General features: G+C 39.0%; 1 protein-coding gene across 1 annotated transcript in view; it reads right to left on the bottom strand.

The window, feature by feature from the left end:
* LOC126950901 (SH3 and multiple ankyrin repeat domains protein 1-like) overlaps positions 1–26104 on the bottom strand; it is a 56093-nt gene that overhangs the window by 8009 nt on the left and 21980 nt on the right. The window contains exons 3-4 of the mRNA XM_050784842.1: positions 25153–25314; positions 7415–7511 (exon numbers count right to left, since the gene is read on the bottom strand). Coding sequence (XP_050640799.1) covers positions 7415–7511; positions 25153–25314 — 259 coding nt within the window. The remainder of the gene's footprint in view (positions 1–7414; positions 7512–25152; positions 25315–26104) is intronic.

The following is a 26104-nucleotide window of genomic DNA, read 5'->3' on the forward strand; positions in this document are numbered from 1 at the left end:
TTACTTTTAATGCCATAACTTTTAATAGCAAAAACTGCAACTACTTTTGCACCAACCTAATAGTAAGTATACAGATACACATGGAATGTTAAAACAAGATTATTGTGATGGGTAAAGCACTCATATCTGGAGTAGAAATACTAAAAAGTAAATGTATCAAAAATAATAAGTATGACAACTTTTCAAGACATAGACAGTATAAGATATAAATAGAAATTTTAAAAATGTTAATAAAGTGGAGGGATGAAATTGAAGTGTAAAGTTTTTATTAGTTTTTGCTTGTTTGTTAGTTTCTTTGTTCATTTATGCAATCGGGGTAAGTTGTAATCAGTTTAAAATAATGGATTATAAGATGTTATATACAAGCCCCATGGTAACCTCAAATCAAAAAACGTACAAAGATACACAAAAATAGAAATTAAAGCATACCATCAGAGAAAATCACCTTGACTAAAAAGAAGACAAGAAAGTAGGTAAAAAGGAAGAGAAGACCACAAACCCACCAGAAAACAAATAACAAAATGACAAGAGTAAGTCCTTACTTATCAATAACAACATTGAATGTAAATGGATTAAACTCTCCAATCAAGAGATATAGAGTGATTAGCCAGGCATGGTGGTGGGCGCCTGTAATCCCAGTTACTCAGCTGGCTGAGGCAGGAGAATCACTTGAACCCAGGAAGTGGAGGTTGGAGGTTGCTGTGAGCCGAGATTGTGCCATTGCACTCCAGCCTGGGTGACAGAGCAAGACTCTGTCTCAAAAAAAAAAAAAAAAAAAAAAAAGAGAAAAGAAAAGACAGAGTAGCTGATTGGATTTCCAAAAAGAAAAAAACAACAACAACGATCTGTTACCTACTAGAACACACTTCACCTAAAAAGACACACATAGACTAAAAAGAAAGGAACGGGAAGATAATTCCATGCCAATGGAAACCAAAAAAGAACACGAAAATGTATACTTATATCAGATAAAATACATTTCAAGACAAAAACTGTAAAAACAGACAAGGAAGATTCATTACTTATTGATAAAAGAATCTATTCAGCAAGAGACCATAAACAATATAAATATGTATGTACCCAACATTGGAGCACTTAGATATATGAAGGAAATATTATTAGAGCTAAAGAAAGAGAAAGATTATAATACAATAATAGCTGGAGACTTCAACACTCCACTTTTGGCATTGGACAGATCATCCAGACAGAAAAACAGCAAAAACATTAGACTTAATCTGCAGTATGGACCAAATGGACCTAAAAGACAGTTACAGGACATTTCATACAATGGCTACAGAATGCACATTCATCTCCTCAGCATGTAGCATATTCTCAAGGATACAGAATATGTTAGGCCACAAAACAAGTCTCAAACAATTCAAAATATGAAATCAAGTATTATCCCTGACTACAAAGGAATAAAGGTATAGATCAATAACAAGAGGAACTTTGGAAACTACACAAACACATGAAAATTAAGTAATGTGTTCCTGGATGACCAGTGGGTCAATGAGGAAATAAAGAAGGTAATTTTAAAATTTATTGAAACAAATGAAAATGGAAATATAACATACCAAAACCTATGGGATACAGCAAAAGCCGTACTAAGAACAAAGTTGATAGTAACAAGTTCCTACATCAAAAAAAGCAGAAAAACATCAAATAAACAACCTAACAATGCATATTAAAGAACTAGAAAAGCAAGAGGAAACCAACCACCAAAATTAGTATAAGAAAAGAAAGAATAAAAATCAGAGCAGAAATAAATGAAATTAAAATGAAAAAATACCAAAGATCAATGAAACGAAAAGTTTATTTTTTGAAAACATAAACAAAATCTACAAACCTTTAGCCAGACTAGGGGAAAAAAAAAGAGTAGACCCAAATAAATAAACTCAGAGATGAAAAAGGAGACATTATGGCCAGGTGCAGTGGCTCACGCCTGTAATCTCAGAACTTTGGGAGGCTGAGACAGGAGGATTGCTTGAGCCAGGAGTTTGAGACCAACCTGGGAAACATTGTGATACCCCCATCTCTGAAAATAAAAAATTAAAAAAAAAAAAGAAAAGAAAAAGGAAGCATTACAACTGATGCCGCAGAAATCCAAAGGCTCATTAGAGGCTACTATGAGCTATTATATGCCAATAAATTAAAAAACGTAGAAGAAATGGATGAATTCCTAGATGCATACAACCTATCAAGATTGAACCATGAAGAAATTCTAAACCTGAATGGACCAATAACAAGTAATGAGATCAAAACCGATATAAGAAGAAGTCTCCCAGCAAAGACAAGTCCAGGATATGATGGCTTCACTGCTGAATTTCACCAAACATTTAAAGAACTAATATTAATTCTACTCAAACTATTCTAAAACATACAGGAGGAGGGAATGCATCAGAACTCATTCAACGAGGCCAGTATTACCCTGATACCAAAACCATATAAAGATACATTAAAACAAGAAAACTCCAGGCCAATATCTCCGAGGAACATTGATGAAAAACCCCTCAAAAAAATACTAGCAAACTGAACTCAACAACACATTAAAAACCATTCCTCATGACCAAGTGGCTTTATCCCAGGGATGCAATGATGCTTCAACACACAAAAGTCAATCAATATCGTACATCATATCAACAGAATGAAAGACAAAAAACATATGATCATTTTAATTGATGCTGAAAGGGCATTTGATAAAATTCAATATCCCTTCATCATAAAAAATTTCAAAAACCTGGGGATAGAAGGAACATACTTCCACATAATAAAAGCCATGTATCGCAGACCCACAGCTAGTATCATACTGAATGGAAAGAAACCTAAAAGCTTTTCCTCTAAGGTCTGGAAAATGACAAGGATGTCCACTTTCATTGCCGTTATTAAACTGGAAGTCCTAGCTAGAGCAATAAGACAAGAGAAGATATAAAGGGTATCCAAACTGGAAAGGAAGAAGTCAAATTATCCTTGTTTGCAGATGATTTGATCTCCTATTCAGAAAAACCTAAAGACTCCACCAAAAAAAAACTATTAGAACTGATAAACAAAATTAATAAGTTACAACACACAAAAATCAACCTACAAAAATCAGTAGCATTTTTATACCCAAAAGTGAACAATCTGAAAAAGAAATAAAAACTGATCCAATTTACAGTAGCTATAAATAAAATAAAATACCTAGAAATAAACATGAACAAAAAAATGAAAAATCTCTACAATGAAAACTATAAAACACTGATGCAAGAGGACATAAAACATGTTCATGGATTGGAAGAGTCAATAATATTGTTAAATGTCCATACTACCCAAAGCAATCTATAGATTAAATGCAATCCCTATCAAAATACCAATGACATTCTTCATAGAAAAAGAAAAAACAATCCTAAGATGTATATGGAACCAAAAAAAAAAATACTTAAAGCAATTCTGAGCAAAAATAACAATACTGGAGGGAATCGCATTACCTGACTTCAAATTATACTACAAAGCTATAAGTGAAACAGCATGGTATCAGTATAAAAACAGACACATAGACCCATTGAACAGAATAGAGAACACAGAAATAAATCCATACAGCCACAGAGAACTCATTTTCAACAAAGGTGCCAAGCACATACATTGGGGAAAGGATAAGCTCTTCAATAAATGGTGTTGGGAAAACTGGATATCCATATGCAGAAGAAAGAAACTAGACTTTTATCTCTCACCACATATAAAAATCAAATCAAAAGGATTAAAGACTTAAATTTAAGACCCCAAACTATGAAACTACTACAAAAAACAATGGGGAAACTCTTTAGGACATTTATTGAGTAATACCCTATGAGCACAGGCAATCAAAGCAAACATAGACAAATGGGACCATCTCAAGTTAAAAACCTTCTGCAAAACAAAGGAAACAATCAACAAAGTGAAGAGATAACCTACACAATGAGAAAATATTTCCAAACAATTTATCTGACAAGAGATTAATAACCAGAATATATTTAAGAAGCTCAAACAACTCAATAGGAAAAAATCTAATAATCCAATTTAAAATGGGCAAAAGATCTGAATAGACATTTCTCCAAAGAAGACATACAAATGTCTTCTTTTGTCTTATTGACAACAGCCATTTTAACATGTGTGAAGTAACTGCTCATTGTGGGTTTTTTAAAATGCCAAACAAGCAAATGAACAGGTTTTCAACATCACTCATTACCAGAGAAAGGCAAATAAAAACTACAATGAGATATCATCTCACCCCAGTTAAAAAAGCTTTTATCCAAAAGACAGGCAATAACAAATGCTGGTGAGGATGTGGAGAAAAAGGAATCCCTGTACACTGTTGGTTGGAATGTCAATCAGTACAGTCTCTATGGAAAACAGTATGGAGTTTCCTAAAAAAAAAAAAAAAAAAAAAACAAAAATAGAACTACCATATGACCCAGCAATCCCACTAGTAGGAGTATACCCAGAAGAAAGGAAAGTAGTATATCAAAGAGATAGCTCCACTCCCGTGTTTGTTACAGCACTATTCACAATAGCCAAGATTTGAAAGCAACCTAAGTATCCATCATCAGATGAATGAATAAAGTAAATGCGGTACATATACATGATGGAGTACTATTCAGTCATAAAAAATAATGAGATCCTGTCATTTGCAACAACATGGATGGAACCGAGGACATGATGTTAAGTGAAATAAGCAAGACACAGGAAGACATGTCCTCACTCATTTGTGGAGCTAAAAATTAAAACAATTGAACCCATGGGGATAAAGAGTGGAATGTTAATCACCAGTAACTAGCAAACGATTGGGAGGGAGAGAAGTGGGGATGGTTGATGGGTACAAATACATAAATAGAATGAATAAGATCTAGTATTTGATAGCACAAAAGGGTGACTACAGTCAACAATAATTTACTGTACATTTTAGAATAACTAAGAGTATAATTGGATTGTTTATAACACAAAGAAAGGATAAATGCTTAAGTTGACGGGTACTCTATTTACCCTGATGTGATTACTGCACATTGAATGCCAGTATCAAATGTCTCATGCACCCTATAAATATATACACCTACTATGTATCCATAAAAATTAAAAATTAAAAAACACAGGCCCAGTGTGGTGGCTCATGCGTATAATCCTAGCATTTTGGGAGGCTGAGGCAGGTGGATTACCTGAGGTCAGGAGTTCAAGATTAGTGTGACCAACATGCCAAAACCCTGTCGCTATTAAAAATACAAAAAAAAAAAAAAAAAAAAAAAAAAAAAAAATCCCAGCTACTTGGGAGACTGAGGAAGGAGAATTGCTTGAACCCAGGAGGCAGAGGTTGCAGTGAGCCAAGATCACACCATTTCACTCCAGCCTGGGCAACAAGAGCTAAACTCCATCTCAAAAAAAAAAAAAAAAAAAAAAAAAAAAAAAAAACACAATAAGCTGTTACTTCACCCATGCTAAAATGGCTATTATCAATAAGACAAGTGCTGGTGAGGACGTGGAAAAAAGAGAACCCTTGTACACTGTTCGTGGCAATGTAAATTAGGATAGCAGTAACTTAGGATAGAAAAACAGTATGGAGTTTCTTCAAAAAATTAAAAATAAAACAACGACCATATGATCCAGCCATCTCACTACTGGATATATTACCTCCCAAAAATGAAGTCAGTATGTCAGAGAGATACCTACACTACCATTATTCACAAGAGCCAAGATATGGAAGCAATCTAAGTGTCCATGAATAGATGCATGAAGAAAAAACTGTGGCATACATATGCAATGGAATACTATTCAGCCTTAAAAGTCAGGAAATCCTATCATTTGCAGCAACATGGATGGAACTGGAGGACTTTACACTACGTGAATACGCCAAGCACAGAAAGACAAATAGTAAATGATCTCACTAATAGATCAAATTTTTAAAAGTTAAACTTGTACAAACAGAGAGTAGAATGGTGGTTATGTGAGTTAGGTAGAGGGTATGGTAGGAGAGATGTTAGTCAAAAGCTACAAAATTTTAGTTAGATAAGAAAAAGTTAAAGAGATCTATTGTACAACATAGTGACCATATTAATAAAAATATTTTATATTCTTGAAAATTGCTAAGATAGATGTTAAGTTTTCATCACAAAATAATTGAGATAACACATATGTTAATTAAATCAGTGTAACCATTCCACAATGTATATGTATTTCAAAACAATATGTTGTACATGAAAAGTACATACAGTTTTGTCAATGAAGATTAAAGAAAAATAATTTATATGGCTCTCTCCTGTATTTATCATGTCCAGAAAACTGACTACAATGTATGGTTTATTGTGATTAATACTGTGACCAAATTTTATACATCCACATAGTGTAGTTATATATTTTATAACATATACTAATATGTAATACAACATGATACAACAAATATTAAAACATTAAGTTTTAAGTATGTTTAACAAATTTTTAAATCTCTAATATGTCAATTTACTAAAAACATCATTTGGGGCTGGGCACGGTGGCTCATGCCTTATCCCAGCACTTTGGGAGACTGAGGCAGGTGGATCACCTGAGATCAGGAGTTCAAGATCAGCCTAATATGGTGAAACCCTGTCTCTACTAAAAATACAAAAATTAGCCAGGTGTGGTGGCAGGTGCATGTAATCCCAGCTACTAGGAAGGCTGAGGCAGGAGAATCACTTGAACCCAGGAAGTGGAGGTTGCAGTGGGCCAAAATCGTGCCACTGCACTCCAGCCTGGGTGACAAGAGCAAAACTCTGTCTCAAAAAACAAACAAACAAAAAAAACCATATCATTTGGAAACCAGTACAAGTAGAAATTTTCCATTCTCCAATAATTAGTACCACAAGTATATGAATCAGACAATAAATTACTGCTTACTACACTATTCTAACTTAGTATGACGCTAAATAATTATATAAATGTCAAAGGTATAATCTTTAGCCAAAGGTAAAATGTACTTTCTTGTTTTAAAAAGTTTATCACTCTTTTTTCTAGTGACCAGTTTAAAATGGTTTCTACATTAGGTAGTAATGAGTTTATGTAACATGTCTACACACTAGTATTTTTGCTTCCATTTTGTTTAAAGAGCTTTCCAGCATTCTCAATATCATGATTGATACAGAGACAGATAATATGTACATGGCGCATTGGGAACACTGGGATAAACAAAGAGGTTCTTCCCAGACTCTGTAGATTTTGGCTTAAAGCAGCGTTCAGCAAACTTCTATGAGAATGAATCACGGTTAGAGTAAGCATTAGTTTAAATAAAACAGAGTTTATGTTCCTCATTAGTAACTGTTAACTTACACATTACCAGAGTTACCAATATTAGCCCAAGTTAAAATGTTACTTTGAGACTATGAATGATACACATATCTTTAACTTAATCATTCCAAAGCCTGCCCTCTTTCATTTTTACCTTGCAAAACTCCCCAAGGGTAGTGATGGCCTCTGACCATCCTTTCTGCAACTTTCACTTCACCCATACTCCCCACCACAGCAAAGGGTAACAGCATCTAGAGAACAAGAATGATATCAATTGAATTCTCTAGCACCAATAGAGCTTACTCTATTACTCTCAATCCTGTTATAAAAATGACAGTGATGATGATATTGTAGTATATTTAATTAGGGATCTACCCTGCATCTCATTTTAAGACTTAACAATATGCACTAATTGGTTTCTGTCAGCTTCAGCCTCAGGCTGTGCACACAGTTGGACACTGTCTACTGAGCAGAGCCTAAAGCAAGGTATCCTGCTGTGGGAAACACAAAGTAAAAAGATTTTTAGTAGACATAATTTTTCTCCCACTATCTTTACCCTGAACCATCTTTACCCTGAATGTTGAAGAAATAACATACAAATAACTTTTAACTCTAGTATAAAGTCAAAAGACAAAAATATTAAAAATAACTACAACTATTAGAATAATTAATGGATACAATATAAAATGTATTAATAAGCAATACTGTATATATCTCAATAAATTACGTTTGTTTTTTTCAGACAGAGTCTGGCTCTGTCACCCAGGCTGGAGTGCAGTGGTATCTGCTTGGCTCACTGCAACCTCCACCTTCCAGTTTTGAGCAATTCTCCTACCTCAGTCTCCCTAGTAGCTGGGATTACAGGCACCCGCCACCATGCCTGGCTAATTTTTGTATTGTTTAGTAGACACTGAGTTTCACCATGTTAGCCAGGCTGGTCTTGAACTCCTGACCTCAGGTGATCCACCCACGTCAGCCTCCCAAAGTGCTGGGATTACAGGCATGAGCCACCATGCCCAGCAAAAATAATTTTTTACATTTTACAGTACTTAGCATTTCAATTCAGAAATCTATTTACTGTTTGCAGTATCTTAAAATAAAGGAGGTATTTCACAAAAAAAATAAATAAAAGAGGTATAAATAATAAGAAAAGAGAAATGGAAGAAATGGAATTAACAGTTATCAGTTTAGATTCTGTGTTTCAGATCCTTCACAAAGATTTTGGCACTTACACCTCAAAAAAAAAAAAAAAAAAAAAAAAAAAAGAAGCCTTAAAAGAAGTGTCGGCCGGGCGCGGTGGCTCAAGCTTGTAATCCCAGCACTTTGGGAAGCCGAGACGGGTGGATCACGAGGTCAGGAGATCGAGACCATCCTGGCTAACACAGTGAAACCCCGTCTCTACTAAAAAATACAAAAAACTAGCCGGGCGAGGTGGCGGGCGCCTGTAGTCCCAGCTACTCGGGAGGCTGAGGCAGGAGAATGGCGTAGACCCGGGAGGCGGAGCTTGCAGTGAGCTGAGATCCGGCCACTGCACTCCAGCCTGGGCGACAGAGCGAGACTCCGTCTCCAAAAAAAAAAAAAAAAAAAAAAAAAAAAAAGGAAGTGTCATTGGTCCCATAGCATAGATAAGTTAACAGTCTCAGGGAAGATGAGTGAATTGTGCAGGATCTCTTGACTTTTAAGTAGAGAAGATAGGATGGAAATCTAAATCTACATACTTTCAAAATTTATCATCTTTCAGCCGGGCATGGTGGCTCATGCCTATAATCCCAGCGCTTTGACAGGCCGTGGTGGGCAGATCACCTGAGGCCAGGAGTTCAAGACCAGCCCTGTCAACATGGTGAAACCCCATCTCTATTAAAAACACAGAAATGAGTTGGGTGTGGTGATGGGCATGTATAATCCCAGCTACTCAGAAGGCTGAGGCAGGAGAATTGCTTGAATCCAGGAGGCAGAGCTTGCAGTGAGCTGAGATTGTGCCATTGCACTCTGGCCTGAACAACAAGAGCAAGACTCCATCAAAAAAAAAAAAAAAAAAAAAAAAAAAAATTATCACCTTTCAAAGTTTAAGCTAATATTTTAGGTATTTACTACCACAAAAGGTTTATACAAATAAAGAGTTTAGTCATCTTTACTACTGCCCTGATTCTAAAACCAGAGACAACACAGCATTCCGCATCCAACCCCCATCTATTTGTTTTGAGGCAAGTGCATTTGAGAGTTGGAGGCTCCCTTTTAACACTCAAGACCTACTTGTGAAATAGGGGCCCTGCCTTAGATGCAGCAAACGGAGAAGATGGGGGCCCTGACCATCCTTGCCGAGTTCATGAGGCAGTGGCTCATTATGTGGGGAAGCAATCCAAAGAACCTCAGACTGCTGCTCCTCCACAATGAGCTCTCAGTTAGTTACCAGTGGGTGCCTGAAGTTTCAAGGTGGGGTGGGGGGGCTGGGTAACCTGTCATTGTTTCCACCCACCATTACAGAACACTGCCTCAGAGATTTTGCCTTGGAGGGGAAACAGGCCATGAAACGAGAAAACCCATCCAAAAATTTAAATGTCATCCCAAGGGACCTGAATAGCCAAAAAAATATTGAAAAGAAAGACCAAAGTTAGAGGCCTCACACTTCTAGAATTCAAAACATATTACAAAGCTACAGTAATCAAAATAGTTTGGAAGTAGCATAAAGACAGACATTTAGACCAATGGAATCATATACAGAGCCCAGAGTTAATCCTCCCTTACCTATTCTTCTGTTGATAGACATTTGGGTTGCTTCCAGCTCTCAGCTACTGTGAATAATAACACAATTTATATGGCTTTGCAAATATCTAAGACCCTGCTTTCAATTCTTTCAGATATATACCCAGAAACAGGATTGTGAGATCATATAGTAATTTTATTTTCAATTTTGGAGAAACCACCTGTATTAGTCTGTTTTCACACTGCTGATAAAGATATATCCGAGACTGAGAAGAAAAAGAGGTTTAACTGGACTTACACTTCCACATGGCTGGGGAGGCCTTAGAAGCATGGTGGGAGGCGAAAGGCACTTCTTACATGGCAGCAGCAAGAGAAAATTAGGAAGAAGCAAAAGCAGAAACCCTTGATTAATGCATCAGAACTTGTGAGACTTATTCACTATCACGAGAATAGCACGGGAAAGACCGGTCCCCATAATTCAATTACCTTCCCCTGGGTTCCTCCCAAAACATGGGGGAATTCTGGGTGATACAATTCAAGTTCAGATTTGGGTGGAGACACAGCCAAACCATTCCACCACCATATTGTTATTCGTAGCGGTTCTACATGAGAAAAACTATAAAACTCTATTGAAAAAATCAGAGACAGGCTGGGCGTGGTGGCTCACGCCTGTAATCCCAGTCCTTTGGGAGGCCAAAAGGGGTGGATCACCTGAGGTCAGGAGTTCAAAACCAGCCTGGCCAACATGGCCAGCTGACATGGCCAACCCCATCTCTACCAAAAATACAAAAATCAAAAAATTTTTTTAAAAAGGAAGAAAAAGAAAGAAAGAAAAGAAAAGAAAAACTCAGGGACTATCTAAATAAATGGGGAGCCATTCCACGTACCTGGATAGAAAGACTCACTATTGTCAACACGTCAATTTTCTATAACTTAACCTATGGATTCACCACAATCCCAATCAAAATTTCACCAAATTATTTTGTGAATAATAAACTAACTCCAAAATTTATATGAAAAGGCAAAAGAACTAGAATAGCCAACACAATATTGAGGAAGAACCAAGTTGGAAGACATACTATTCAACCTCAGGATTTACTACAAATCCATAGTAATCAAAACAGCATGGCATAGGCAAAATGATAGACAAACAGATCAATAGAACAGAATAGAGAGCCCAGAAATATGCCTACACAAATATAGTCAATTGATATTTGACAAAGAAGCGATGGGAATTCAATGGAGAAAAGATATTCTTTTCAATAAATGGTGCTGGAACTGGGTATTTACATGCAAAAATAAGAATCTATAAATAGACCTTACATATTTCACAAAATTAACTCAAACCAGATCATTCCTAGAAGATAATGTAGAGTCCTAATTAGGGAAGGGGAGTCAGACTCGTGGGAGCAGGGGAAACCGAAAAAAAAGGGAAGCAGATAAGCTACAAGTCTGCCTTTCTTCATAATCTGGAACACACAGCCCTACTGCACAAACAACTCATAATCTTCCTGTGCCTGGCTACCAGCAGACCCTCGGTTGACATAAAAAATTGCAAGTTGCCGGCCGGGTGCGGTGGCTCAAGCCTGTAATCCCAGCACTTTGGGAGGCCGAGACGGGCGGTTCACGAGGTCAGGAGATCGAGACCATCCTGGCTAACACAATGAAACTCCGTCTCCACTAAAAATACAAAAAAATTAGCCGGGCGTGGTGGCGGCGCCTGTAGTCCCAGCTACTCGGGAGGCTGAGGCAGGAGAATGGCGGGAACCCGGGAGGCGGAGCTTGCAGTGAGCGGAGATCGCCACTGCACTCCAGCCTGGGCGACAGAGCGAGACTCCGCCTCAAAAAAAAAAAAAAAAAAAAAAAAAAAAAAAAAAAATTGCAAGTTAGCTCACTGCACTGATAGTGGCAGGAGGCAGACAAATGCCTAGAAAGATAGGGCCAAGTCCCCAGGGAAATCCCACCTCCAAGCCAAGGACAATTTAAAGCCTAAAAGCCAAGCTACGAGTCAAATCCACGGACTGAACTGAGAAGCTGACTCCCTGCCTGGTGCTCTTTCCTCTGACTGATCCCCGCCCTTCACCTGGTTTACATACACCTACACTTCCTAATTGTTTTTTTTCACAATGCTGTGCCCACCTTTGGGTGGTGCCTTTGTTTTAACCTTTTTGCACATGCACAAACCAATCAGCATGCACTCCCCTGTTCTGAGCCCATAAAAGCCCTGGGCTTAGCCACACAAGGAGAGAAACTGCCCCCAGGTCCTCTCTCCACTGAAAGCTGTTCCATCACTCAATAAAATTCTCTCTACCTTCCTAATCCTTCAATTGTCAGGGCATCCTCATTCTTCTTGGATGTGAGAAAAGAGCTGGTGAACCCCCCATCTCAGGTAGAAGCTATAACACAGGCAGGCTGGAGCATGCTGGTCCAGCCGCAGGCTGAGTTGCTGTGCAAGCCAGACTGGGCCAAGTGGATGGGGAGCCTCCTGTGTGGCAGGTAGCATGCCCAAGCAAGGCCCAGGTGGCGGTGTCACTGGCCAGAGGTCTTTGGCTGGCAAAATGACTAAGAATCTTGCATCACAACCTTGGCATTATCAGCGCTACACAAAGCCCTCTTCAGCATAGAGCCTAAGAATTAGCCTATAAAATCTCGGGCAATCCTTTGTTTGCAGTCAGCTTCTTTGTTGCAAGCCGCCCATTGCCTCCCTAGCAATGTATTTTCCTACTTTCTTTAATAAGTCTACCTTCCCTACCTATAACAAGCTAAAATTTTCCTTTTTTTTTTTCCTTTTCTTTGAGAGACTCTCACTCTGTCACCCAGGCTGGAGGGCAGTGGTGCAATCTTGGCTCACTGCAACCTTTGCCTCAATGAGGTAAATTCTTTTTTTTTTTTTTTTTTTTTAGAGATGGAGTTTCGCTCCTGTTAACCAGGCTGGACTGCAATGGAGTGATCTCGGCTCACAGCAATCTCCGCCTCCCAGGTTCAAGTGATTATCCTGCCTCAGCCTCCCAAGTAGCTGGGATTACAGGCATGCAGCACCACGCCCAGTAATTTTGCATTTTTAGTAGAGGCAGGGTTTCACGATGTTGGTCAGACTAGTCTCAAACTCCCGACCTCAGGTGATCCACCCACCTCGGCCTCCCAAAGTGCTGGGATTACAGGCATGAGCCACCAAGCCCGGCCAGTAAATTCTTTTATGCCTACACCAGTCCAGATAGTCATCACTCCCTCGCAACAGATAACATAAAAGGAAATGTAGGTGACTTTGGGTTTAGCAATGACTTCATCGATATAATACTGAAGACATCATCAATGAATGGAAAGAATTGATGAGTTGGACTTCATTAAAACTAGAACTTCTGCTAGCAAAAGACACCTTTAAAGATAACAAGATAAGCCACAGACTGAGAGAAAATCTTTACACAACACACACTTGATAAAGGACTGATGTCCAAAATATACAAAGAACTCTTAAAACTCAACAAGAAAATGAACAACCCAATTAAGAATGGGCATAAGATCCAAACAGCCACGTCAACAGAAAAGATATTCAGATAACAAATCAGCATGTAAAAAAGATGATCAACATCATACATCCTCAAGGAACTGCAAATTAAAAGAAAAATACATGATACTACACAATTATTAAATTTCCACCCACTGAATCTAAAATAAAAGTTAAAAAAAATTTTTAGGTCAGGCACAGTGGCTCCCCACTGTTAATCCCAGCACTTTGAAAGGCTGAGGTGGTTGGATCACCTGAGGTGAGGTGTTCGAGATCAGTCTGGCCAACGTGGTGAAACCCCATCTCTACTAAAAACACACACAAAAAAGTAGCCAGCTGTGGTGGTGCACACCTGTAATCCCAGATACTTGGGAGGCTGAGGCAGGAGAATCATTTCAACCCGGGAGGTGGAGGTTGCAGTGAGTCAAGATCACACCACTGCACTCCAGCCTGGGTGACAAGAATGAGACTCCATCTCAAGAAGAAAAAAATTTTTTTTTTAATTTCCAAAATCCAAAACACTGACAACACAGAATCCTGGGAAAGATAGAGAGCAGCAGGAACTATCACTCATTGCCTGTGGGAATGCAAAATGGCATAGCCACATTGTAAGACTCTTGGGCAGTTTCTTTCAAAATTAAACGTACTTTTACCATATGATCCAGAAGTGCACTCATCAGTATTTATCCAAATAAGTTGAAAACTTGCGTCTGTACAAAAGCCCGCACACAAATGTTTATAGCAACTTTGTTCATAATTGCTAAACTTGAAAGCATCCAAGATGTCCTTCAATCGGTGAGTGGATAAACAATCTGTGGCGTACCTAAACATGAAATATTATTCAATGACAACAAGAAATCAGCTATCAAGCCACAAAAAAAGACACAGAGAAACCTTAAATACTTATTTCTAAGTAGAGTGAAGCCAATCTGAAAGTTCTACACGAACTATGATTCCACCTATATGATATTCCCAAAATGGAAAATTATGGAGTAAAAAGATCAATAGTTGCCAAGGGTAAAGGGAAGAGAAGGAGACAGAAATGAATAGGTCAAGTACAGGTGATATTTAGGGCAGTGAAACTACGGTGAATGTTACTGTAGTATGGGATAGAGGTCACTAGACATCTGTTCAAACCCATACAATGTTCAACACGAACACTGAAGACTTGTCAGATACGAACTTTAGTTTACAACTTACCAGTATTGCCTCATTAAGTGTAACAAATGTACCACACTTCAGGCAGGATGTTAATAATAGAAGAAAATCAAGGGAGGGCCTTAAGATCTCTCTGTTCTATCTGCTCAATTTTTCTACAAATGTACAACTACTCAAAAAAAAAAATATTTTACATTTAAAAAGAAGGATGGGGCCGGGCTTGTGGCTCACACCTGTAATCCCAGCACTTTGGGAGGCCGAGGTGGGTGGATCATTTGAGCTCAGGAGTTTGAGACCAGTTTGGCCAATGTGGTGAGACCCTGTCTCTACTAAAAATACAAAAATTAGCCAGGCGTGGTGGTGGGCGCCTGTAATCCCAGCTACTCAGGAAGCGGAGGCAGGAGAATTGCTTGAACCTCAGAGGCAGAGGTTGCAGTGAGCCGAGATCATGCCACTGCACTACAGCCTGGGCAACAGAATGAGACTCCATCACACACACACACACACACACACACACACACACACAAAAGAAGGATGGAGGTTGGGGTGAAATAAAATTATAAGGAGATTCCAATAAAGGCTAAATTGTAGTCCAACTAGTTTGCAAGACAGAAACAAATAATAAGAAAGCTGGGAGGAGGCATCCTTGGGTTGCAATAAACGTCAAACACTGACTTCAGAAATCATTCCTTAAAAGGAGACAATTTGATAGAATTCATTTAGAGAACAATATCGTTAACAAGGCAGTGCTGCAAACAATTGAGCAATCAGCTGGCAATTAGTGGAGCTTATCAGCTGGGTACAATCATGGGAAAAGAGAGAGGGCAACCAAAACCACTTCATTCAGTGTGTCTATGGGCCTGCCTAAAACTGCACCTTAACGAGGAGCAACATCAGAGGCTTAACATTGTAGGAGGAGAAACAGACTTTACTCAAACAATTCTGCCAGTTACTGAACAAATACATAACAAGCTCTAGGGGAAGAGATAGAACTCGCATCCCAAGTTGTCACAATGCAGTATCTAAAATACCCCATTTGTAACAAAATATTACATGCAATGTATAAAACAAAATATACCCTTAAAAAAAGAAACAGGCCGGGCACGGTGGCTCAAGCCTGTAATCCCAGCACTTTGGGAGGCCGAGACGGGTGGATCACGAGGTCAAGAAATCGAGACCATCCTAACACGGTGAAACCCCATCTCTACGAAAAAATACAAAGGACTAGCTGGGCAAGGTGGCAGGTGCCTGTAGTCCCAGCTACTCGGGAGGCTGAGGAAGGAGAATGGCATAAAACCGAGAGGCAGAGCTTGCAGTGAGCTGAGATCCGGCCACTGCACTCCAGCCTGGGCGACAGAGCGAGACTCCATCTCAAAAAAAAAAAAAAAAAAAAAAAAAAGAAACAAAGTGGTCAACAGAAACTGGCTCTGAGACTGTTCACAGATGTTGGATTTATCCAAAAAATATTTTATTTCTAATAGTCATTATAATTAGGTCCACAGATATAAGAGAAGCCAACATTAAAGAATTAAAGGAGAGTGACATCTGCAAGATAAGAGACTAGGAGATCCCAGTTCTTATCTCCCGAGAAAATGCTAATTTGGCAATATCTATGGACAAAAGTGCCATTGTGGGAGCTTTGGGATCCAGATAGCAGATTATGATATTCTAGTACATTTGAAGACCAAGGAAAGCCGCTTTAAGAAGACAGGCTCACACCTTAGAAGCAAACACACTAAATGCAGACTCAGCAGACCTATAAGCATCCGCATTTCTCTGTGGACTTGGCTCCAACCCCACATGCCCGAAGCACTGAAGCTCCTTGTCCAAATTCCTTCCATGAGCTTCACCCACATACAGACTGACTACAGAACCCACAGAAGACCAGGACCCGATCAATCCTACATAACTATGGTCCCTAAGGTAGTTACACCAGTTGGGAGCCTAAGATGAGAGTGTCTTTACCTAATAAAATGAGTCTTTAAAGACAAGAAGACAAGATTGCTCCTTTAAATAAGCAAAGACCAATGCAAGACTATGAAGATCATGAGGAATAAGTCAAACATGACCCCACAAAAAAAAAAAAAAAAAGAGAAAAAAAATCCCCAATACGGAGCCATTAACAGGCCCTAAAATAATGAAGATCCATGAAGCTACTTGAAAAGAATTCAAAATAATTATGTTTGTTTGTTTGTTTGTTTGTCTCGTTCTGTCACCCAGGCTGGAGTACAGTGGTGTGATCTCAACTCACTGCAACCTCCACTTCCCAAGTTCAAGCGATTCTGCCTCAGCCTCCCGAGTAGCTGGAACTACAGGCACGCACCACCATGCTCAGCTAGTTTTTGTACTTTAGTAGAGACGGGGTGTCACCATGTTGGCCAGGCTAGCCTCAAACTCCTGACCTCAGGTGATCCACCCATCTCGGCTTCCCAAAGTGCTGGAATTACAGGTGTGAGCCACCACACCCAGCAAAATTCAAAATCATTGTCTAAAAAAAAAAAAAAGCTAAATAAGCTTCAAGCAAATACAGATAAATGACAAAATGAAATCAGGAAAACAATACATGAACAAAATTAGAAGTTCAATAAAGAAAGAAAAAAACACACAAAAATTCTGGCTCTACAAAGTAAAATAATTGCACTGAGAATTTTAGTGGACAGCTTCAAGGCAAGACTCAATCAAGCAGAAGAAAGAACGAGTGAACTCTAAAACAAAGTATTTGAAATTATCATTAGATAAACAAAAACAAAAAGGATGGAAAAAGTGAAGAGAGCATATGGAACTTACAGAAAATCATCAAGAAAACCAATGTACGCATTATAGAAATCTCAGAACGAGGCAGAGCTTGCAGTGAGCCAAGATCACTGCCACTGCACCCCACCCTGGACAACATAGTGAGAATACATCTCAAAAAAAAAAAAAAAAAGAAAAGAAAGAAAAAGAAATTACTCATTTTGCAAACTGAATCTTTGTATACTCTGACCTATATCACAAAGAGAATTCTGAAAGCAGCAAGAGAAAAACATCTTGTCCCATATAAGGGAGCCTGCATAAGACTATCAATGGATATCTCCACAGAAACCTTGCAGGTCAAGAAACAGTGGGATGATTCAATGTACTGGAAGAAAGAGAAAGACCAAAATGAATACTTTACCCCCCAAAAACTGTCCTTTAAGAATAAAGGACAGGCTGGGTGCAGTGGCTCACGCCTGTAATCCCAGCACTCTGGGAGGCTGAGGAAGGCAAATCACCTGAGGTCAGGAGTTCAAGACCAGCCTGGAAAATGTGGCAAAACCCCGTCTCTACTAAAAATACAAAAATGAGCTGGTGTGATGGCAGGTGCCTGTAATGCCAGCTGCTCAGGAGGCTGAGGGAGGAGAATTGTTTGAACCCTGGAGGCAGAGGCTGCAGTGAGCTGAGGCCCCATCATTGCACTCCAGCCTGGGCACCAAGAGCAAAACTCTGTCTCAAAGAAAAAGAATTAAGAACAATGTTCCCATCTGATCATTTCAGCTGTGGCCTGGCACTCTTCTGAGAGCCCAGCCCCAGGTACTTGCAATCAGCCCTGGCACTGCTGTCGCTTTAGCATTCTGCAGTTGCCTGAGCATTCTTCCTGCCCCTGCCTAAGTTTTCTGCCAGTTGTGTGGGGGCCAGCCTGCCCCTCTCTATCACAGCCAGCATCTGAACCCTGGGTACCTGAGGACACATATGCCAGCCTGTTTCTGATCCAGTCCCTCCAGTACTTATGCATACCATCCAGAACACCATTTGGGATCTGAGAATCAAGAAAATGGCTAGCCCAGTCCACCACTGGCACCTGATCACTCCCTCTGGAGACTAAGGCTGTGCTGACCCAGGCGGCCGACACTACAGCAGCTGAAACCCACCCTCCTGTGCTGAAAGGTGAAGCTGCTTCCCCTGTGTACACAAAGTAGCAGCGTTCCTGCATGAGAGAACAGGCAAGCCACAGGGCTGTCTGTATTGGGCTGAGCAACCTCCTACCCTGAGGTTGCTACTATGAAGAGTCATCAGACAGGCATTTTCAATGGCTCTTGGCTACATTATGACCTGGAGGTAGATGACAGTGTCTGTCTGAACTAACAGTCATGAGCTCTGTGGGACAGGGGTAGGATAGGGAAACAGATCATGTTCCTACCTACATAGGAGGCAGAGCTGGTACAGCTCCTCCCTCCCTACAGAGACCTGTGAGCATTTCAACAGGAGCTGCCCCAGCCACCCCCGTAAAGGCTACTGTTCACGTTCATCTTGAGATGTTGGTGAGTAAGCTTTGTAGTCCAGTTCTGCCCAGCTTTGTCTTCCCCTCTGGAGTGAACAGGCAACTCAGAGTCTAGGCATTACATAGACCAGCCTATCACCTGAAACAACAGAGACGAAATCACAGTAAACAAAGATCAAACACACACCATCTGCTTCTGCCATAGCTGGCTCTTACTCATGAGTGCCACTTACTGGCATGAAGGTTAAAGGGCACAAACCAATAAAAAGTCTACTGACAGAAGGGCACAGGGCTAAAGAAACAAAGCCAAAGCCCCCTACCCAATAGATGCTATAGTTACACCCACAAGGGGGGAAAGCCCCATCTAAATTAAAGTAAATTCAAAAACAAGAAGTGACAACTTTCCCAGATGAGAAGAAACCATCATAAGAACTTTGGCATCATGAATTTAAAAAAAAAAAAAAAAGAAAGCAGAATGTTTTGACGCTACCAAAGGACGCACTAGCTCTCTGGCAATGGATCCTAACTGACCAAAATGACAATTCTGAAATGAAAGATAATGAATTCAAAATATGGATTATAAGGAAGCTCAATGAGATCCAAGAGAACATTGAAAATCATCACAAAGATATCAGAGCAATGCAGAATGTGAATTAAATACAGATATCTATAAATTAAAAGAACGGAATTTCTAGAAACGAAAAACACACTGAAGGACCGATTTACAGTTGAAAGCTTTAACAATAGGCTAGACTAAGCAGAAGACAGACAGAAAATAGAATCCCACTGACTTCTGGCTTGTAAAATTTCTTCTGTGAAGTCTGTAGTTAGTCTAATGTGATTTCCTTTATAGGTGATTTGAAATTTCTCTCCTGCTTCTTTCAGAGTATTTTCCTTCTAGTTGACTTTAGACAGTCTGGTGAAGTTCATTTTGCAAAGTATTTCCAGGTATTCTCTGAGCTTCTTGCATCTGAATGTGTACCTTTCTAGCAACGCCAAGAGAGTTTTTCTGATTATTCCCTCAAATATGTTTCAAATCTTTTTACCTTTTCCTCTTCTCTCTCAGGAATGCCTACAACTCATAAGTTGGGTTGCTTTACATAATTTCCTATTTCTTGACCTCTTATTTATTTAAATTTTCTTTATTTTTTACCTGTGTTAGTTCAAAAGACCTGTTTTGTTTTTTGAAAAAGATAAGAAAATTGATATGGTGTTAGGCCAGGCACAGTGGCTCATGCCTGTAATCTTACCACTTCGGGAGGATGAGACAGGTGAATCGCCTGAGCTCAGGAAGTTCAAGACCAGCCTGGGCAAGATGGGGAAACCCTGTCTCTACTAAAATACAAAAAATCAGCTGGACATGGGGGCAGGTGTCTGTAATCCCAGCTTCAGGAGGCTGAGGCATGAGAATTGCTCAAACCTGGGAGGCAGAGGTTGTAGTGAGTCAAGATCATGCCAGTGCACCCAGCCTGGACAACAAAGTGAAACTCTGTCTCAGAAAAAAAAAAGAAAAGAAAAGAAAGAAAATTGATGTGGTGCTAGATTAACCAGGAAAAAAGAAGATTCAAGTAAGCACAAGCACAATCAGAAGTGATAAAATTGACATTACAACTGATACCACAGAAAACAAAAGATCATCAGAAACTAATAAAATATCTCTATGCATACAAACTAGAGAACCTAGATAAAATCGTTAAATTTATCCCTCCCTGCTCAGATGTGGCTCGAGCTGGAGGCACACAGGGCGAGATGCCGCAGACCTTCAACCCAGAGCAGCTTGGAGCCAGTGAATAATAGCTCTTCAAGTCTGCAATAAAAAATGGCCTCTTCTAGAGAATTGTTTGAACCCGGGAGGCAGATATTTCAGTGAGCTGAGATGGCACCACTGCTCTCCAGTCTGGACAACAGAGCGAGACTCTGTCTCAAAAAAAAAAAAAAAAAAAAAAAAAAAAAAAAAAAGCCTCTTCATGGCTTAAATTACAAAAGTAAACTAAAAGACATACATGTTTTTCTTTACCCCAACTCATTCCTTACATGTAGACTCAATCTTTTCAGCATTTGCTTTACTGGTTTAGTAAAAGCCAGGATAAACAACTTTGTGGTAACGAGAATGTTATCCAATGTATGTTGTTTACCTTATTGTAAATACTGGTGAACAGCTGTCAATAATGGTTTTATATTCCTTAAAAAAAAAAAAAAAGAAAGAAAGAAAATGGATAAATTCCTGGAAACATACAACCTCTTAAGACTGAACCAGGAAAAAAATAGATATCCTAAATAGCCCAATAACAAGTAATGAAATAGATTCAGTAATAAAATAATTTCAAACAAACAAACAAACAAAAAAAACAAGAACAAATGGGTTTACAGCCAAATTTTGCCAGAAGTACAATGAAGAGCTGGTATCAATCTTACTGAAACTATTCCAAAAATTTATGGAATTTTTCGATTGGAAGAATCAATAACATTACCGAGACCATATTAACTAAAGCAACCTAAAGATTCACCACAATGCCTATCAAATTACCAATAACATTTTTTACAGGATTAGAAAAAAAATGATCCTAAATATCATATGGAACAAAAAATGCATCTAAATAGCCAAAGTAATCCTAAGCAAAAAGAACTAAGCCAGAGGCACCATGTGTCTGACTTCAAATTATACTATAATGCAATACTAAATAAACCAGTATGGCATTGGTACAAAAACGGACTGATTAATAGAACAGAATAAACAGTCCGTTGCTAGGAAGGATACAGCTAAAAAAGGGAGAAAAAAATTGTGAAAGAAAAGAGAATAAAGAACCAGTAATAAAGCCACATGCCTACATACAAGTGATCTTTGACAAAGTTGGCAAAAATAAACAATGGGGAAAGGGCATTCTATTTAATAAATCGTGCTGGGAAAATTGGCTACCCATAGGCAAAAGAATGAAACTGAATCCCCATCTCTTACCATATGCAAACTTTAACCCAAGATGCATTAATGACTTAAATGAAACACCAGATGCTATAAAAATCCTAGAAGAAAATGTAGGAAAAACTCTTCTAGATATTGGCCTAGGCAAATAATTCATAAATTAGTCCTGAAAAGCATATGCAACAAAACCAAATATACACAAATGGGACTGAAACTAAAGAGCGCAGCAAAAGAAATGATCAACAGAGTAAACAGACAATCTACACAATAGAAACAAAAAATATTTGCAAACTTTGCATCTGAAAAAGGACTAATACACAGAATCTACAAAGAACACAAACAACTCAACAACAGCCAAGAATAAACAACCCCATTAAAAAGACCACAAAGGGGCCGGGCGCGGTGGCTCAAGCCTGTAATCCCAGCACTTTGGGAGGCCGAGGCGGGCGGATCACAAGGTCAGGAGATCGAGACCACAGTGAAACCCCGTCTCTACTAAAAATACAAAAAATTAGCCGGGCGCGGTGGCGGGCGCCTGTAGTCCCAGCTACTCAGGAGGCTGAGGCAGGAGAATGGCGGGAACCCGGGAGGCGGAGCTTGCAGTGAGCCGAGATCACGCCACTGCACTCCAGCCTGGGCAACAGCGTGAGACTCCGTCTCAAAAAAATAAATAAATAAAAAAAATAAAATAAAAAGACCACAAAGGATATGAACAGACATTTCTCAAAAGAAGACATACAAGTGGCCACCAAACATATGAAAACTTGCTCAACATCACCAATCATCAGAGAAATGCAAATTAAAGCCACAATAAAGGCTGGGCACAGTGGTTCACACCTGTAATCCCAGCACTTTGGGAGGCCAAGGCGAGTGGATCACCTGAGGTCAGGAGTTTCAGAACAGCCTGACCAATAAGGTTAAACCCCAACTCTACTAAAAACACAAAAATTAGCTGGGCTTGGTTGTGAGCACCTGTAATCCCAGCTACCCCGGAAGCTGAGGCAGGAGAATCGCTTGAACCCAGGAGGCGGAGGTTGCAATGAGCTGAAATCATTTCACTGCACTCCAGCCTGAGTGACAGAGCGAGACTCTCTCAAACACTCAAACACACACACACACACACACGCACACACAATATCATCTTACATAGTCAGAATGGCTATTACTGCAAACACAACAGATGTTGGTGTGGATGCAGAGAATAATGAATGCTTATTCACTATTGGTGGGACCATAAATTAGCACAAACTCTATGAAAAACAATATAGAGATTTCTCAAAGCACTAAAAACAGAGCTACCATTCGACCCAGTGATTATACTAGGCATCTACCTGAAAGTAAACCTTATATACAAAAGTCACTTTCACTCATATGTGTATTACATTCCTACTTATAATAGTAAAGTCATGGAATTAACCTAAATGTCCATTAACAGTTGACTGGAATTTTTAAATGTAGTGCATCTACACCATGAAATACTATGCAGCCATAAAAAAAAGAAATCATGCTCTGTGCAGTAACATGGATGGAGTTGGGGGCCATAATCCTAAGTGAAATCACTCAGAAACAGAAAATCAAGTACCACATGTTCTCATAAGCAGGAGTTAAACAATGAGTACACAAGGACATAAAGATGGAAACAACAGATAACAAGACTCCAAAAGGCAGAGATTGGAAGGAGGTTGATGGTCAAAAAATTATCTACTGGTAATGAGATGTGATCACGGCACTACACACCAGCTGGGACAACAGAGTGAGACCATGTCTCAAAAAAAAAAAAAAAAAAAAAGATCTGTTGGGTACAAAGTTTACTATCTCAGGATAGTTACACTAGAAGCCAAACCTCACCATTATGCAATATATCTATTTGACAAATACGCACTTACACCCTCTGAATCTAAAATAAAAAACAAAAGAAGTTTATAGTAGTAAACACCTACATCTCTTAAAAAAAGATCTCGCCTGTGCATGGTGGCTCATGCCTGTAATTCCAGCACTTTGGGAGGCCGAGGCAGGTGGATTGCCTGAGGTCAGGAGTTCAAGACCAGCCTGGCTAACATGGTGAAACACCGTCTCTACCAAAAATACAAAAAAAAAATTAGCTGGGTATGGTGGTACATGCCTGTAGTCCCAGCTACTCGGGAGGCTGAGGGAGGAGAATTGCTTGAACCTGGCAGGTGGAGATTGCAGTGAGCCAAGATTGCATCACTGCACTCCAGCCTGGGCGACAGAGGGAGCCTCTGTCTCAAAAAAAACCAAAAAGATCTCAAATAAACACCCTAACCTTACAAAAAAAAAAAAAAAAAAAAAAAAAAATTAGCAGAAGGAAAGAAATAATAAAGATTAGAGCATAAATAAATGAAATAGAGAATTTAAAAAGTTTTAATCGGCCAGGCACGGTGGCTCACGCCTGTAATCCTAGGAGATCTCTTGAGGCCAGGAGTTCGAGACCAGCCCAGCCAACATGGTGAAACCCTGTCTGAACTAAAAATACAAAAATTAGCCAGGCGTGGTGGCATGCTCCTGTAATCCCAGCTACTCAGGAGGCTGAAGCAGGAGAATCGCTTGAATCCAGGAGATGGAGGTTACAGTGTGCCAAGATTGTGCCACTGCACTCCAGCCTGGGCAACACAGTGAGACTCTGTCTCAAAAAATAAAACAAAAACATTAAGCAATTAAGCTAAGAGTTGATTTTGGGGAAAAAAAATCAAAATCAAAGCCCTTACCTTGACTAAGGGCAAAAATAGAGAACATGTTAATAAAATAAGAAATGAAAGAGAAGATATTACAACTTATTACAGAAATTTATTTCTTACAGAAATAAACAGAATTATACTGGACAATTATGAACAATTATAAATCAACCAATTTGACAACTTGGAAGAAATGGTGAAATGACTAGAAACATATAACCTACCAAGACTGAATGGAGAATAAATAGAGAGCTTAAAGAGACCAATAACAAATAGAGAACCTAAAGAAGTAATTTTTCAAAACTCCAAAATATAGCGTAGGACCAGATTACTTCATGGGTAAATTCTACCAAACACTCAAAGAAATTTTAATATAAAACATCCTCAAATTCTTTGAAAAAATAGAAAAAAGAGGTAACACCTTCAGAGTCATTTTATGAGGCAGCATCCCCTTGATATCAAAGCAAGAAAGTATACTTCCAAGAAGAAAATTATAGGCCAGTATCCTTGAGGAACACGGTGTTTGAATTAAATCTAAATAAATCTGCTTACAAAGAATCAATTCTCAGCAGACACTTTTCAAAATGAAGAAAATGTAAAACTTCTCACACTAGATTCTGGATAAAATAAACACTCATTTATAGCCTCTTTGTCAGATATTGTTACTGAAACTTACATTAATTGAGGAGTTTGCTTGAGCAGCAGTTTCTTCATCTGTTGGGAGCTGATATATCTGGATGCCACTGCTAATCAATTCACTCATTATCTTACTCTTAAACATCTGTAAATCATGTTTAGAAATTGTGTCTGCTTTGGTAATCAGTGGTATAATGTCCACCTATTAAAAAAGAAGACAAATAAAATCTCAGCATCAAGGATTCATTGTTCATCCTACAGTTTTTATAGTAAAGCTTCACAATCCCTGGCAACAAATTGCCTAACTAGATAATCACTGGCTGTCATGCCTTTCTTAAAAATTATTTTCCAAAATTATCAATACTTTTGAAGATTCATCTTTTATCCAAATTCACATTTAAAAGTCTCAACCTTGTTTCTCTTCTAAAAATCCCTTATACCTCTACAGATACGGAGTTAGTAAAATGTAAATAGTAGGACAATGTAAATTATTTTCGATTTTATTTCTTATTAAGCTGAGTGATGAGACAAATTGAAAGAACTTTCATCAAAATTGTGGAAGGGACTTTGTCTGCTTTCTACATCACTTATTCCATCAATCAGTCTTAATTAATGTCCCATTTTCACACACTCTTGCCCCACCTAGATGTGTTTGCAGATAGATTTGCTTTGCTTTTGTTTTTCAAAGATCACCTAAAAAGAATATAGATTGGTTACCATATTCTTTTTTTTTTTTTTTTTTTTTTTTTGAGATAGAATCTTGCTCTGTGGCCCAGGCTGGAGTAGAATGGTGCAATCTAGGCTCACTGCAACCTCCGCCTCCCAGGTTCAAGCAATTTCCTGTCTCAGCCTCCCGAGTAGCTGGGATTACAGGCGCATGCCACCACACCCAGCTGATTTCTGTATTTTTAGTAGAGACAGGGTTTCACAATGTTGGCCAGGCTGGTCTCAAACTCCTAACCTCAGGTGATCCACCCACCTTGGCCTCCCAA

The sequence above is a fragment of the Macaca thibetana genome, chromosome 3 (genome assembly GCF_024542745.1).
Source record: "Macaca thibetana thibetana isolate TM-01 chromosome 3, ASM2454274v1, whole genome shotgun sequence".
Taxonomy (NCBI): Eukaryota; Metazoa; Chordata; class Mammalia; order Primates; family Cercopithecidae; genus Macaca; species Macaca thibetana.